The following is a 16069-nucleotide window of genomic DNA, read 5'->3' on the forward strand; positions in this document are numbered from 1 at the left end:
AGCTAAAATGATGAAACTGAGGTTATCCTACTTTGGACACGTCATGAGAAGACATGATTCCCTAGAAAAGACAATAATGCTGGGGAAAACAGGAGTAGAAAAAGAGGAAGGCCAAACAGAAGATGGGTTGATTCCATCAAGGAAGCCACAGACCTGAACTTACAAGATCTGAACAGGGTGGTTCATGACAGATGCTCTTGGAGGTCGTTGATTCATAGGGTCGCCATAAGTCGTAGTCGACTTGAAGGCACATAACAACAACAGCTATGTGTTTATGTGTGGGGATGCAGCTTCTATCTCAATTATTTTTAATTACTAACAATGTCGTTTTGTGGAATTTGTTGTATTTTTGTATTTGATTTTTGTCTGTAATGTTTATGCTTAAGAGAATACTTTTTTGTTAATTATGCTGTTTTGAATGTGTCTTTTATATTTGACTTACATTTGTAATGATTCCTTTTAATATTTTGTGATGTTTTGTCTGATGTTTTAATCTAAGTTGTAAGCTGCTTTGAGATTCCCCCAACCCAAAAAATAAAGCTGTATAGACATGACTTAAAATTAATTCATTCCTAGTTTCCATTAGGCCAGAGTTCCCTGCTATGTTTAAACCAGGAAACTCAGGTTTACTGATGGTCTTAATGTCAGGATTGACTGTTAACGGACATTTAGCCATAATTTTCCCAGTTTGGACACCAAGGATCTCTGGCTGAGTAGGAACCAGGCATGAAGCACCGAAGCCCAAGGAGGGGAGGGAGGGGAAAAGGAGGAGTGCTTGGCTCAGCTGCTCATTCCTGGTTTTGTAAACTGGGGAAGATTGTCCCAACCAGGCCAGAAGATTGTCCCAACCAGGCCAACCAGGTTTGTTCACGCAAGGCAACTGTTTTTTCAGAAGATGTGGGGGGAATACAAGCTAAATGACGTGGATTCAGTTTAATCCTTGAATTTTCAGGCTTTCTCTGTTTTATGGTCAGATGGGACAGTGCTGGTTCTTCCTTCCTTCCCTTTCTGTTCTGTAGGTTTCTTTGGAAGCAACCTTCCAGATTACCAGCGGTCTGAGATTATGATGTTCGTTATGGGGAAAGTTCCTGTGTTTGGGTCAGCGTCTCAGACTGTGGACACCAGCCAGCCTGGGTTTGTACTTTTCCTCTGGGCCCTGTTTTAAAACCCTGGTTGCGGAGTTGCTGCTCTTAAAGTTGTTGCGGTCCATTATTAGTATTTCTAGTGATGGTGTTGTTTCTGTAGTACCACTGATGGGCATGGCATTGTATGAGAGTTATGTACACGGTCTCTGCCCTGGAAAGAGCTCACAATCTAAACGTTGACAGGAGGTAACAGCGATGGATGTACGCAAATGCGGTTGTGCATGTTTAGGTTTCGATTCAGTTCAGGGGGAAGACTAAGAGGTTTAGGCCAAAGGGTTCACAGAAGAGGTGTTTTTATTTTAAAGGAGGGACTTGAAAGATAAGAGAAAAAGAGACAGATGATACCTCCCACATATTCTGACAAGGAGTGTTCTAGGCATGGGAAACAGCAAGGGAGAACTGGCAGAGTTGTTTCGGAGAGCAGGAGATGTTCAGATGTCCAAGGGTGGTAGAGTTAGAAGAGCAGAGCTCATGGGCCTGTGGCCTGGAATCCATGCACGGTCACTTTTAGTATTTTGTATGTTTTAATCTCTTCATTTTAATACCTGAATGCATTTTTTGGGGGGGGTTGTAAGTTGCCTTGAGACTTCTTTAGGTATAAGGCAATGAACACAATCATAATAGGCAAGTATTTAATGGGAAAGCCAGGGTGAAAGGGTAGAATGGGCTGGGGCGAGGTTTAAAAGTAAGAACAAGAGGTGTGTGTTGGCCATGGGAGCGGGGAGAAAAGCCAGTGATGGGATCTGAGGAGCGCTGTCTCGTGGTCTGAGTGACTGGGGAAGGGAATAGTTTGAGCTCCTGGATTCTGGATAGAGCTGAGAGGACTTATCATGGAAGGCCAGAGAAACAGAGTTTACAGTACTCAAAGCAGGAGATCTGTCAGAGCATGAACTGGTGTTTCAACTGAGAGATTGAGGAAGGACTGAGGGTTTTTTTGCAAGTACTCTGTAGGGTGAAGCAACATGACTGGGCAATGGAATGAATAGAATCATAGAACAGTAGAGTTGGAAGGGGCCTATAAGGCCATCAAGTCCAACCCCCTGCTCAGTGCTGGAATACGGGGAGCACAGGAGATGATGGGATCTAAGACAAAGCCAAGGCTCCGTGTGCAGTCAGCTAGAGAACCTTGCAAACACCTTTCCAAATGGAATTGGACCCATTGATCTGTGGGGCCACCATCATGCGATTGAGGCATGCCGCTGCTCCTCCTCCTCCCGCTGGACATGTGCAGTATTGCAACAGGCCTTGCCCCTGGTTGCTGGAGGCTTTTTTGCCAGCACTCAGCCTGGAAGCCTTTACTGTCTTTTGTGGTTCCTGCTGCCTTTGTGATCCCAGCAGCCCTGAAGCAAGATGCTCCCTTTAGGGATGTGTTGGGCTATAAATTGAAAACAATTAAGCATCTGTAACAGATCACTTTTTCCATACTCTCTCGTCCATGACACCTGCACGTATTAAGGCTTCATTCCAGTTGGGACCTTGTGTGTGTGTGTGTGTGTTAATCCAAAAGCATCCCAGAAGACCATGGTTCTGAAAGCAGAGAGATGGCACTTCCTAGCCGACAGTTCTGGGAGTTCCAGACTGAAAGAGAGGGGGCAAGCAAAGGATCATGGGTGGAATTAAAAGGGGAGGAGACCAGCGGTTGACCGGATTGGAGGAGCGAGGCTCACAGGCCATTACAAGTCTTTGCACAAACTGAGTTCACCTCGGGTCCATTTCTGGTACTGCATCTTGCAAACCTGCCTAGGGAACCAAAACAGTCATGCAGGACGGAGAAGGTTGTCTTAGGAAGCTTGCAAGACTTGTGCCTATAAGCTGCGCTTGTCCCTCCTTGTCGCCTCCCACTGCTGCCTTTCGCCATTTTCTGACTCCTTCCTGCTGAACCAGCCCTCAGTGGCGCATGTGACGAAAGTGAGCCCTTGCATCACCAGCTGGCCATGCCTGCTACCTCAGTGCTGGTATGGCAGGAATGGCCCTTCAGGGCATCGTGTCATTCCAGGCATCCATGGGCAGGAAATGGGTGCCAACAGTGAATCACAGCAAGGGATGAGGGATAGGAAGTTACATCTGCCATGATGATCTTGTCTGAAATGTCAGCAGATGTCTTCTGAAGCAGCCACCTCCTGTGTTGCATTTGATTTCTGCGGCGCCACCTTGGAGAGAACTACAAAAAAATGTTGTTGAGTGTTCTTTGCCAGTCTGCTCTGTATGCATCTGTATGTTGAGGGTGGCTTCAGAGATGAGTTCAGTAGGCTGCTGGCCTGGAAGGGATGGTGACTTGCCCAAACTAAGTGGTTAGCTGTGGCTCTCCTGTAATTACCACTCAGAAATGCTGCTTGCCCTCAATTTTAGTTGTTGTTATTAAGTACTCACCCTTCACCCAAAGGTCCCAGGGCAGGTTACACCAATTTTAAAATACAGCATTACAAACAACCTAAAACAAAACAATAGTTGGTGAACTGGATCCTTGAACTGTGCCGTTCTAAAGTGTTTTCCTGCTCCCCCCACCACCAGGGATTTGGGAACCAGGAGGATTCAGATCATGTTGCTGCGGTCTTTGCTTATGGTAAGTCCAATATTTGTTCTACAGATGAGCATAGTTGTATTGTGGGGTGGGAAGATGTGTCAGTTTTCACTGGTACACACAGTCTCTAGGCTTTTGCCACTGAATAGGATGCATGGTTCATCCTTAAGTTTAAATGCTTTGGTTCATTTCAGTCTGGGATGATAACTCTATGGGGTTAGGTCAAAGCACAATCCACCCCCATCTGCTGCACAGTTAGATGGTGGTTCTTGTGGGGTGTCTTGGACCCATGTGCTATGTCCTGCACTATGGACAGAACATTGCCTGTGAGGAGGCATGTACACATGGCCAATCTACCACAACATGGGATGGATGGATCACACAGGGCACATTGTCCAGGTGGTGGGAAGACACATGCTCGTTGTGTTTCCATACTCTTCTGCAAGGGTGGTTAATCTGGGGCCCTCGTGATGTTATTGGACTCCAGCTGGCATCAGACCTGGCCGTTGTGGGCCACGGGTTCTGCTCTCCTGTTTGTGGCATCCGCACGGTGTGATCCAACCCTCAGATTTCTAGATATCTGGATTCACTGTGCAAACTCACTTTAATGTAGTCCTGTACTTGAGTAGCACTTACGTTTATTCAACCTGCTGCCATTCTGAATATTGTGGACGAATGAGATTCGCGTCAGTAACACTTGCTTTATCTGGGATTGTTTGGCAGGTCACCTCAGGGTACAACGCCAAAAGCATTATGACTGTTCTGTCGGCCCCGTTTCTTGATCCTCTGCTGTCATCTTCGCTCATGGAGGACTGTGAGCTCCGGCAACTGGTCCTGGAAATACTACACAATCTTATTGATCGGCACGACAACAGAGCAAAGCTTAGAGGAATAAGGTAGGACACCATGAAATCAAGTTTAAATAATGCTTTGCCTTAAACAGCCTCAGGAAAATAAAATAATAATCTTTACCGTTATTTCAAATTTAAACTGTAAAATCATTTTGCTGTATATAAATGTAGGGATGCAATATTGGCCCAGTAATCTATTAAAAACATTTTGATTGACAAAAGGATTCCCCTGAGATGGCAAATGCCGACTACGTATGCATTATTGGAAAGCACATTGTACCTTTTTCTTTATAACCTGTTTTTTTGTGAAGATTTAATCAGTTGATCACCTAAAACTTATACAGTTAATTAGCTAAGATTTTTTTTAATCAGGTGACGGCCATAATGAGGTCACCACAGCCTCACTCTTTCTTGGGCTCCATGCAGCTGAAGACTGGTGGGTCACAATGAGAGGGCCTTTCAGGGGTGGCCCCTCTCCATGGAATGGGCTTCCCAGGGAGACAGGCCTGGTGCCGACACTCACAGATTTTCAGCACAGGCAAAGCCCTGTTCTTTTCTCCCAGGCTTTTGATTGTTGATACTTCTGCTGTTCTAGTGGGGCATTTTTTAGTTGGCTGATTTTACAGAGATCATGGGGTTGTGGGGTTTCTGACTCTTGTTGAATTGTAACTGTATGGCCACTTTTAGGGTTCTTCTTTGATTTAACTTTTATGTAGTTTTGTTTTTGAATTATATTTTTGTATTGCAAGTCACCTTGAAACTTGCTGTAAGGTGGCATATGTGAACATAATTAATCATTTTTATTTATTTATTTATTTATTATTTGATTTATATCACTCCCTTCCTCCCAGCAAGAGCCCAGGGCGGCAAACGAAAGCTCTAAAAACACTTTAAAACATCATAAAAACAGACTTTAAAATACATTAAATCAAAACATCTTTAAAAACATTTTGTAATGCTTTCATCTTTAAAAAAAAAAAAGGTTAAAAACATTAAAAAAAAAAGGCTTAAAAACATCTTAAAAAGCAATTCCAACACAGAAACAGACTGGGATAAGGTTTCAACTTAAAAGGCTTGTGGAAAGAGGAAGGTCTTCAGTAGGCACGGAAAAGACAACAGAGATGGCGCCAGCCTAATATTTAAGGGGAGGGAGTTCCACAGGGAAGGTGCCGCCACACTAAAGGCCCGTTTCCTATGTTGTGCGGAACGGACCTCCTGATAAGATGGTATCTGCAGGCGGCCCTCACCTGCAGAGCACAGTGATCGACTGGGCGTATAAGGGATAAGACGGTCTGTACATCAAACCTAGAACCTTGAAACTTATTTATTTATTTATGATTTGATTTATATCCCGCCCTTCCTCCCAGCAGGAGCCCAGGGCAGCAGACAAAAACGCTAAAAACACTTTAAAACATCACAGAAACAGACCTTAAAATACACTAAAACAAAACAACTTTAACAAACTTATAATAATAACAGTCTGTGCCTGTGTTGGAATTGCTTTTTAATATCTTTTTAAACCTTTTTTAAAAAACTAATGTTTTTAACCTTTTTTTAAAAAAAAGATGTTTTGAAAGCTTTTTTAAAAAAATGTTCTTAAAGATTTTTTTTTTAATTTTAGAGTATTTTAAAGTCTGTTTTTATGATGTTTTAAAGTGTTTTTGGTGCTTTTGTTTGCCGCCCTGGGCTGCTGCTGAGAGGAAGAGTGGGATATAAATCAAATAAATAAATAAAATAAATAGTGACATAAATGTATACAATCTCACTGTCTTGCATGTCATGTTATATTAGCAGTCTGTTCTATTCTGTATTGTTTTTGGTAAAAGTAGTTTTTGAAATAAAAAGCAATGGTCCTAGCTCTTGTTTTCCTTTGCAGAGGGCAAATTCTGTAGTTATGCTAAGATTTTTCATTTAGTTATTTTTAAAAATGAAAATTGAATATGTGACAAGAGATATATGATTAGTGTTATGTATTCTCTGAAGCCATTCATTGATCCATTTGTTGACAAATAGTTAAACACAAACTTGGAGAAGATGAGAAAAATAATGTATAGCTTTCATCTTCCTCTCAGCGCACCATAACTATAAGTATGGGGCTTTTTTTAGATTAAGAATTGTGTGTTTGTTCCATTTCTAGAATAATACCTGATGTGTCTGATCTGAAGATAAAGCGAGACAAAATTTCACGGCAAGATGTGAGCTTCATGAAGAAGGTAACTGCAAGAAATGAAAAGCAGACACAGTGGCCTTTCTTCCGCTTCTTATCCCTTAATAATAATAATAATAATCTTTATTGCTATGGTCAATGACCAGCATGGCTGCATCCCTTAAAGTGTCTCCTAAATTACATTGTCATTCTCCGTTGATTTACATACAGACATGAGAAGCCTTTTGCTGAATCAAGACTATTGGTACCGCTGGCCTATTCTTGTCACCTCTGACAGCAGCAGCTCTCCAGGCAGAGGGAAGCCCTGCTAGCTGAGATCCTTTTAGCTGGCCAGGCATTCATTCGGCAACATTTAGCTGCTGTCGTTTTTTTTAAAGGGAAGGGGTGTATTGGTGGGTTAAATGAGGCAGTGTGGTGCTGCTGGACAAAATGAATACAGGATCAGATCTTGGAAAAGTTACTTTTTTGAAGTACAGCTCCCATCAGCCCCAGCCAGCATGGCCACTAGATTGGGCTGATGGGAGTTGTAGTTCAAAAAAAGTAACTTTTCCAAGGTCTGTACAGGATACACTTAACAAGGCATTAAGAAGTGGAAAAAAGAGGAGATGAAGTGTTATCAGAGTTGGAGAACCAGAAGTCGCCAACCAAGCACACACTGCAACCTGTTCTATTGGCTACAACAGAATGCTTCTATCAAGCCTAATTTCAGCAAGGAGAGGGAGCCCCGTGGGCACTAGGGAAGCCCTCTGCTGGTGTGCCTACACAGGTGCTGTGTTGGTGACCCCCTGTTGTGTGAATAAAGCTAAAAAGGTAAAGGTGTCCCCACACTTGTAGTGCGAGTCGTTTCCGACTCTTAGGGTGACGTCTTGCGACGTTTACGAGGCAGACCGTATATATGGGGTGGGATTGCCAGTTCCTTCCCCGGCCTTTCTTTACCCCCCAGCGTATGCCGGGTACTCATTTTACCCACCACGGATGGATGGAAGGCTGAGTGGACCTCGACCCCTTTTACCGGAGATTCGACTTCCTCCTTCCGTTGGAATTGAACTCCGGCCATGAGCAGAGCTTCGGCTGCGTTACCGCCGCTTAGCACTCTGTGCCACGGAGGAACTTTTTGAATAAAGCTAGCTCAGTATTATCTTACCTAATTGGCAGCTGTTCTTCGAGGCAGAGATCTGAAATAGGACCTGAGATCCTGTTCAGATCGTGGAGGTGCTAAGGGTTGAACTTGGGACCTTCTCCATGCAGAGCAGGAAGTGCTCTACTAATGAGCAGAGTGATGTATGAGAGGCTTCCTGAACCCACTGGAGAGGGCGAAGTGACTTAGGTTTGGAAGGGGAGGGGCAGCAGTCCAGTGAGGGAGGTGGTAGTAAGGGGTAACCGGAGTATAAGTGAGGGTTAAGCAAGAAGGCAGGGGAAGCATCTGCCCTTAACTTTGGCGCATCATTTCTGGCCACTGCATTTCATAATCTCTTCCTCTCCTCTGTAGCATGCCCAGCAGCTGTACAGGCACGTCTACTTGGGTTGCAAAAAAGATGACAACGTGCATAAGAACTTTGAGCTGCTCTATACATCTCTTGCTCTGATAACGATTGAGCTAGCAAATGAAGAGGTGGTCACTGACCTCATCCGCCTGGCCATTGCCTTGCAGGTATGTTGGGAGCAGGGATGTGCAGGAAGGGGATAAAATCCTAGGAAATATGCAAGGTACATAATACGGAAGTTAACCTGAAACATCTTCAAGAAAGTTTCTTGATTTGCCATTTGATGTTTTCCTCCTAACAGGATATTGCCATTCTTAATGAGGACAACTTGCCAATGTTTAACCGCTGTAGCATCATGGCGCTGGTCGCCGCGTACCTCAACTTCTTGAGTCAGATGATTGCAGTGCCTGCCTTCTGCCAGCACATCAGCAAGGTGTGTAGCTGTGCCAGGGTTTACAGAATTAATCACAAGTGATGGATTGCATCATGCCTATAGAAAGCCAAAGAGAGATGTCACATTCAGGTTTGGAAGCTTGCATGCTCTCAGTCTCCTGCAACATTGGAAAACATTTTCCCCCCTTACAGCTGAGATAGTCAGCAGACATGTAGTACACCTTGATTAAAACTTAATTACAGGAGCTAGTTGAACTACTTTAGGGAGCCAGAACTAGCCTGTGGGCCACCAGTTCTGACATACCCGATCTACGCTGTTACACTGCAAAGGGTTAGTTACTTTTTTCTGGAATGTTCCTTTTGGCACCTTTACTGTTAGCAACATGGTGTCTCTGCTTTATAGCTTCGAAAGCTGTCATCGGTGGTCTTTTTATTTTAATTCAGGAACTGTCTGTCTTTCTCTTGAGGTTCCCATCACATTCAACTTTAAAAAAAAAGTCTTACCAAGTAGTAGTGTTCAATTTGCATGTTAAACATATTGATGGCCATTCTTCCCTATGAAGGATCATCATCCTGGTTATACTTTTACTGTAACCCTGACGCCTAACAGGGCATTCAGCAAAATCAGCTTTTGTGAACTGTTAATGATCCCCCTGCAAACAGAAACAAATCTACTTCTGCAATTCACATTTCATTATGTTTAGTGAACAGTTTGTTTGTTTCGGGGGTGATTTTTAGGTCATTGAAACAAGAACGGTGGAAGCTCCATACTTTTTGCCAGAGACCATCTTCAGAGACAAGTGCAGGTAAATGTTGTAAGCAGCGGTGGCCAGTGGCTCCATGCCAGTGAGACAGTGGGTTTTAGTCTGAATGTTCAAGAAGCTGAGAGTACGTTAGACAGCTCCTTGAAAGTTTAGACTAAAACCCGGAGTGGATTCCACTGCCCCACCTTCCCTTTGGAATTCCCTCCCCTTAAATATTAGGCCGGCGCCATCTCTGCTGTCTTTTCGGCGCCTTTTGAAGACTTCCCTCTTTCAACAAGCCTTTTAAGTTGAGACCTATCCCAGTCTGCGTCGTGTCAGAATTGCTTGTTAATATGTTTTCTTTAACAATATGTTTTTAACCTTTTTTTAATGATGTTTTTAAAGCTTTTTAAAAAAATGTTTTTAACATTGTTTTGTTTTAATGTATTTTAAGGTCTTTTTATGATGTTTTAAAGTGCTTTTAGTGTTTCTGTCTGCAGCCCTGGACTACTGCTGGGAGGAAGGGCGGGGTATAAATCAAATAATAAATAGATAATAATAAAATGAGAGGCAGCAGCCACCACTGGTTGTACGTTTTGCTGATAAAGTGGAAATCTTACATTGCAGTCAGTTTGTTGATTCTTCTCCATTGAGATGGGGAAACTTAATACCCAAAGCCAATATTGAGTCTCTGTGTTATTTGCTGTGTTCAGTGCTTGAGTGATTTTGAAAAACATTTCCCTCTCTTGCTACATCCAAATGAAATGATAGCTTGAAAAGCATAATTTGACAGTGTGTATGATTTTTAAATTTACGACATTTGTATGGCACACCTTAACACATTAAAGTTCACTAGAATCAGCCACATGAGAGAAGGGAAGTAACAGTCAACTCAATCAAGCCCAGGATTGGCTGCAAGAGGAACCTAGAGGATTCAGGGAGAAATAAATGACATTTGGTGGGGGAGGGAAACAGAAAATTGGGGACAGAGGAATGGAGTATCCTGGAGGAGGTTGGCACTCTGAACACAAGCACTCCCCGTTTCAACTTTCTGTTGTGAATTTCAGTTGTAAATTCTGAAATTCTTGCTTAATTTCAGCATTTATGCTTTTAACAGTCTTCCCAAAACCTTAGACAAGGACGACAAGAACTTGTTTTTCCTGACTCACAAGATTGCTGAATCCTTGGGTGGCAGCGGATATAGCGTGGAGAGACTGTCTGTGCCTTATGTGCCCCAGGAGACAGGTGAGCAGTTGCACAGTTGTGATAATGGCACCCACACATTGATGCTTGCGTCTCGTGTCTGGACGGTCATCTGCCTCATGCCATAGCAAGCTCAGATAGGGCTGGCAGCAGAGTACTAGTTTCTGAAGAAGTGAACCATGTTTGCTCCTAGAAATTCCTTGCTCTTACTTCCCCAGGGTGCCTGTTCGGCAGCTAATTGTTAATTACAGAAAGATGAGTTAAACGTATTGCAAGGTTGTAATAGAAGTTCTCCACTTGTGTGATGACCCCATAGGGAGGCACCAACAACTGCAAACATGCTGCTGGCATTCTCTGCCTACCATCCTTCCTTAGCCCAGTGGCCCTTTCCTTCCCTCTGTTCTGCACAACAGGACTACCAACGGCAAGTGCCCAAACTCTAATTTGGGTGGAATGGGGTATGAGTCCCACCTTCCATGTAGGTGGCTTGAACTTCCCATGGGGTCTGTTGGGACACCTCTTCTGCAGGGCAGGCAGAAACAGTGGCTCTTTTGGCTCCCGTGACCACTGCCTTTCCTGTCCCAGCCATCCGTCCTATCCATGGTTGCCACTCAAATCTTTGAATACCTGACCTATGGATGCAGAATAACTACCACAAAGTGGTACATATATACATGCCAGATTTTGTCAGAATGTAGAAGCAGGCTTCCTCAGTGAGGGGCCTGATAACCTCAGTGTCTTTGAAAAGGGGCTTTCCTCCTCCAAAATGAACTAAATTGATCTTTTTTTCTCTGGTAAACTGAATTGCTCTTTTGTGAATGTATGCAGATGACGACAGGCTGTCCCGAAGGAAGAGTATTGTTGATACTGTATCTATTCAGGTGGACATTCTTCCTGGCAATGGCACAGAGGATAAGGTAGGCGTATTTTGTCATGTGATAAATCTTAGAGGAACTTCTCCCTTGCCCCTCTCATTGTGGAGAGATGGTAGCATGATTTTGTGCTGTGTGTGATTTAAGAGTGTTGCTTCTGACAATCCAAATATTCTGTGGTGGGTATCTTCCATACATTTAATTTCTATGACCTCACAGCCTTTTGAGCAATGCTATATTTCAGAATTATAGATTGCTAACAAGTCAGAATCTTGTTCTGATGTCTAACACACATTTGCTGTGCTAATGTCCAGTTTTTGTAGCCACTGGTTCTTCACTGACAACTGCCTTTAATCTCACCTACTCAACTCCCTCTTCTGCGTCTCTCCCTTCCTGTCCCACAGTGTACCCTTCTCTTGCCCCCAGGTAATGACCCCCTCTGAACAAGCTGAACTCTTCCAAATTTTCCTGATAAATTCAGCTGTGAACATCTCACAGCAGCCAGATGGTAAATGGATGCAAGTTAATGGGAAGTATGATTGAATTCAGCTTCCTTCCGAGTTCTTGCATTGATTGCCTGACCCTTTGGATCTGAATACATTGAGAGCTTTAAGTCCTCCCTCAATCAGATACGTAACCTCCCAGGTCGCTGCCAGCATAGGCTTGTGTAATCTCTTTATTTGGAAGGCTCTGCTAACAGCTGGGGTTCAGATAGCAAGTTAAGACCTTGCTGTTCTGGATGGTGTTTGGGTTGGCTGGTGCACCAGCTATGGCTCCGCCTGGGTAGAGGAGCCTGGCCATGGCAATCAGTTCATGAAGGATAAGGCTATCAGTGGCTTCTAGCCACAATCGTTATGTTTTACCTTTCCTGTCAGGGGCTGTCAGGCTCTGAATGCCAGTTGCTGGGAATGGCAAGCGGGGAGGGCATGGTCGCATTCCGGCTCTGTTTGTGGGCTCCTCACAGGCATCTGGTGGTGGCCGCTGTGAGAACAAGATGCTGGGCTAGATGAGCCTTTCGCTTGATCCAGCCACAGGGGCCCTTCTGATGTTCTCTGGCAACCTCCAGTGTAGGCTGCTGCGATGCATTCCACGGGGCTGCTTTGGAGGCTGCCTGGAACTTACAGTGGATGTTGGGATTGTGTTATATCAGGACTCCTCCTGTTTCTTCTTTGTGTTCTTTTTATTTCTGTCATTGGAAACTGTTCTGCGCTTTATACTCCTGCATCTGAGTTCCATCTGGGCTTTAACTCCCCTTACTTCCCTTCTACATTCCTAACTTTTTGTTGTGAAGGATTCGTTGGCGACCGGCTGCTATGCCCAATCCTTTTAGGCTCTCTGGTTTCATTATATCCCACTTAGGACCATTATTCACCCCATTAGGTCTGAAATCTTTCCTCACGCAAGGCCATCCTATCCATTCGGCATGTCTGCATTGCACAGGCCGACCAACTCTGTGTGCGTTTGTGGGCAGGGCAGGGGTGAAGGACCTCAGGCCTAGGGGGCAGAATGTGGCCCTTTAGGCTTCTCTATCTTATGTTCTTATTATCACTGGCTACTAGCCACGGTGGCTACCCTCTACCTCCACGGTTGGAGGCATTATGCTTCTGAAACCCAACTGCTGGAAACTGCAGGAGAGTTGCTGCTGCACTGGGCCTGCCTGTGGGCTTCCAATAATGGGCATCTGGTTGGCCATTGTGAGAACAGGATGCTGGACTAGATGAGCCGCTGACCTGATCCAGCAGGACTCTACTGATGTACGCTGTTTTCACTTTGCTTAATTCACAGAGTGCTGATAGGCCAGGCACAATGAAATCCCAGTTGACTGCTCCATTCATTTTGGCATCTTTTTCAAGCTAGCCTACCTGGACAATTCAGTACTTTGACATCTCAAAAATCTGCCTGTATGAAATCAAATACCTTATTTTATTCATTCATTCATTTATTTGCATTTTTAGCCACCCTTTATGATAAGGTCCTAGGGTGGGTTACAGCAATAACATATTGGACAGTCAGGACCTCTTCTTCATCGTCCCAGGGTGCAGGACACGGAGTAATGAACTCAAGTTATAGGAAGCCAGATTTCAAGTGAACATCAGGAAAAACTTCCTAACTGTTAGAGCGGTACAACCATGGAACCAATGACCTAGGGAGGTAGTGGGCTCTCCAACACTGGAGTCATTCAAGAAGCAGCTGGACAGCCACTTGTCAGGGATGCTTTAATTTGGATTACTGCATGTAGGCTGCTGAGGAGTCTATCTGTCTAGTTTTCCAGAAAGCCAGAACTGAAAGACAAGTAAAGGGTTAAGGTGTGCAGCAGCTCAAGGACAGCTCACAGCAGAGGCTGCAGCTGGCACAGAGCAAACCCAGTCTATAAAGCCTTGAAAGAGAAACTACAAGGTGTGGGGGGTGTTAGGAGAGTAAAGGAAAGTATTCGAATCTGTCTTGTAACCGTTCCTTTACGAAATCCTGTCAGTAAAAGACTCTTAACAATTAACGGCCTGTGTGTTGGGTATCCTTTCAACTAGCTCTATACTGCTGGGCACACGCAATCGATACACCGCTGCCAACAAGGTTATGGGCCCAGCTTGCCCAGAGAACCCAGCTAGCCCAGCAAGCCCAGAGGCTTAGAAAGCGCAGCTTGTCCACAGTGCCAAGGAAGACAGAAGGAATAGTGTCCAGAAGTGTTCAGGAGATGTGGCTGCAGGCATGGCAGTCTCACTTTCAGCCGGGATGCCTTTGGAAAGGCTCACCGAACAAAACTATTCCTGTTGGCGATTAAGGATGCAAGCGTTCCTTACTAAGGAAGATTTATGGCAGGTGATTGTGACCGACCCACCGGCGGAACCGCAACCGGCTCCATGGATTCGAGTGGATGAAAGAGCAAGGGCGTTTATCATCTTGGCAGTAGATGATTCCCAGTTGCTGCATATACAAGATAAGCCAACAGCGAGGCTTATATGGACTGCATTAAACAAGGTTCATGTAAGAAAGACAGCCAGCAGTAAAATCCATTTAGCACGCAGACTTTATCAGATGAAGATGCCTGATGACGGGACAATGTCTGCCCATTTATTGGAGATAAAGAAACTGTTTGCGGAGCTGCAAGAAAGGAATGTGGTGCACACACAGTTGCAACAAGTGTACATCATTCTCTCTTCACTGAATTCGTCCTGGGATCCGATCGTAAGCTCGTTGGAAGCTATGCCAGACGAGGGTCTGACAGTCGAGTACGTATCGGGCAAACTGCTACAGGAGTGGGAGAGACGAAAGGAAGCCGAAGGAAGGGAGTGAAATGAGAAAAGAGAAAGCAGAAAGCTAAACTTTAAGGACACAGAAGCACGATCTTTCGGACTAAAGGCCTGCTACATCTGTGGTTCTAATACTCATCTACAAAGAGACTGAAGCGAAGCGGAAAGGACAAGGAAGGAAGCCTTCGAAAGTACACATAGTCAGAGTATCAGGTTCAAGAAAAGAGGACAGAGATTGCACTGTATGGGTTGTAGACTCAGGAGCTACCCACAGTATGATAAAGGACAAAACATTATTCAAAACTACACTTCCCATGAAAGAGGATGTTGTGCTTGCGGATGGCACGCACAGACAGGTATTGGGGTGGGGAACTATAAAGTTAAGCGTACTTAACACTGTAATGACTGACGTATTATATGTACCAGGCTTAGAAAATAATATCATGTCTGTTACGAAACTGAACACAATGGGATATATCGTCACGTTTAGACAAGGGACATGTGAGATAAGGAAAGGGGACAAACTCTGTTTGAAGGGGTATCTTAGGAATTCACTGTTTTACATACAATTAAACCCCACAGGACGTGCTACTATGATTGCAAACAAGAAACCTCATGATAGATGCATTCACCTATGGCACAGGAAACTAGGCCACGCTAATTTCGGTACGATCATAAAAACACCCAGTAATAGTATGGATGTAACATTAAAATAGTGTAACCAGTATGTGGAATGTGATATATGTAATCAAACCAAAGCCACAGTTGCTCCCAAATGTAAAGAGGCAGAGAGTAGCACAAGCGCACCATATCAAATGATTCATATTGATCTTGCAGGACGGTTTCAAAGATCACAAGGTGGTGCCAAGTATTTTCTAGTAATAGTAGACGATTATACCAGGTTTTGCACCATATATTTGTTACATGCGAAAGACGAAGCAGAGGGGAAGCTAAAACTGTTTGTGAAAAAGATTGAGGTGCAACACGGTATAACAATCCAACGAATACGCTCTGACCAAGGGGGAGAATTCACTGGTAAATCGCTAGAGCAGTATTTGTTTATTTATTATTTATTTATTTTATTTTTAAACCGCCCATAGCGAATAGCTCTCTGGGCGGTGTACAAAAGATTAAAAGTACAGAAATACAAAATATCACAATAAATAAACTGAAACAAAGAGATTTAAAATTGTAACATTAAACGCATTAAAATGCCTGGGAGCATAGCCAGGTCTTAACCTGGCGCCGAAAAGATAGAAGCGTCGGCGCCAGGCGTATTTCTTCGGAGAGGCTATTCCACAATTCGGGGGCCACTACAGAAAAGGCCCTAGATCGAGTAACTGTCCTCCGGGCTTCCCAATGGGTTGGTACCCGGAGGAGGGCCTTAGACGCTGAGCGAAGTGACCGGGTCGGTTCATAGCGGGAGAGGTGTTCCACAAGAT

The 16069-nt window shown here is 44.2% G+C and overlaps 1 protein-coding gene across 2 annotated transcripts in view; it reads left to right on the forward strand.

Annotated features, from left to right (window-relative positions):
• The window catches only part of LOC133375493 (protein EFR3 homolog A), a 58294-nt gene that overhangs the window by 33490 nt on the left and 8735 nt on the right, over nt 1–16069 (forward strand). For both annotated transcript variants that reach the window (XM_061607136.1, XM_061607137.1), the window contains exons 12-20: nt 1020–1134; nt 3657–3708; nt 4390–4562; nt 6655–6730; nt 8174–8335; nt 8470–8601; nt 9300–9367; nt 10422–10549; nt 11336–11424. In XM_061607136.1, coding sequence (XP_061463120.1) covers nt 1020–1134; nt 3657–3708; nt 4390–4562; nt 6655–6730; nt 8174–8335; nt 8470–8601; nt 9300–9367; nt 10422–10549; nt 11336–11424 — 995 coding nt within the window. The remainder of the gene's footprint in view (nt 1–1019; nt 1135–3656; nt 3709–4389; nt 4563–6654; nt 6731–8173; nt 8336–8469; nt 8602–9299; nt 9368–10421; nt 10550–11335; nt 11425–16069) is intronic.

This window comes from Rhineura floridana, chromosome 1 (assembly GCF_030035675.1).
Source record: "Rhineura floridana isolate rRhiFlo1 chromosome 1, rRhiFlo1.hap2, whole genome shotgun sequence".
In the NCBI taxonomy this organism is placed as follows: Eukaryota; Metazoa; Chordata; class Lepidosauria; order Squamata; family Rhineuridae; genus Rhineura; species Rhineura floridana.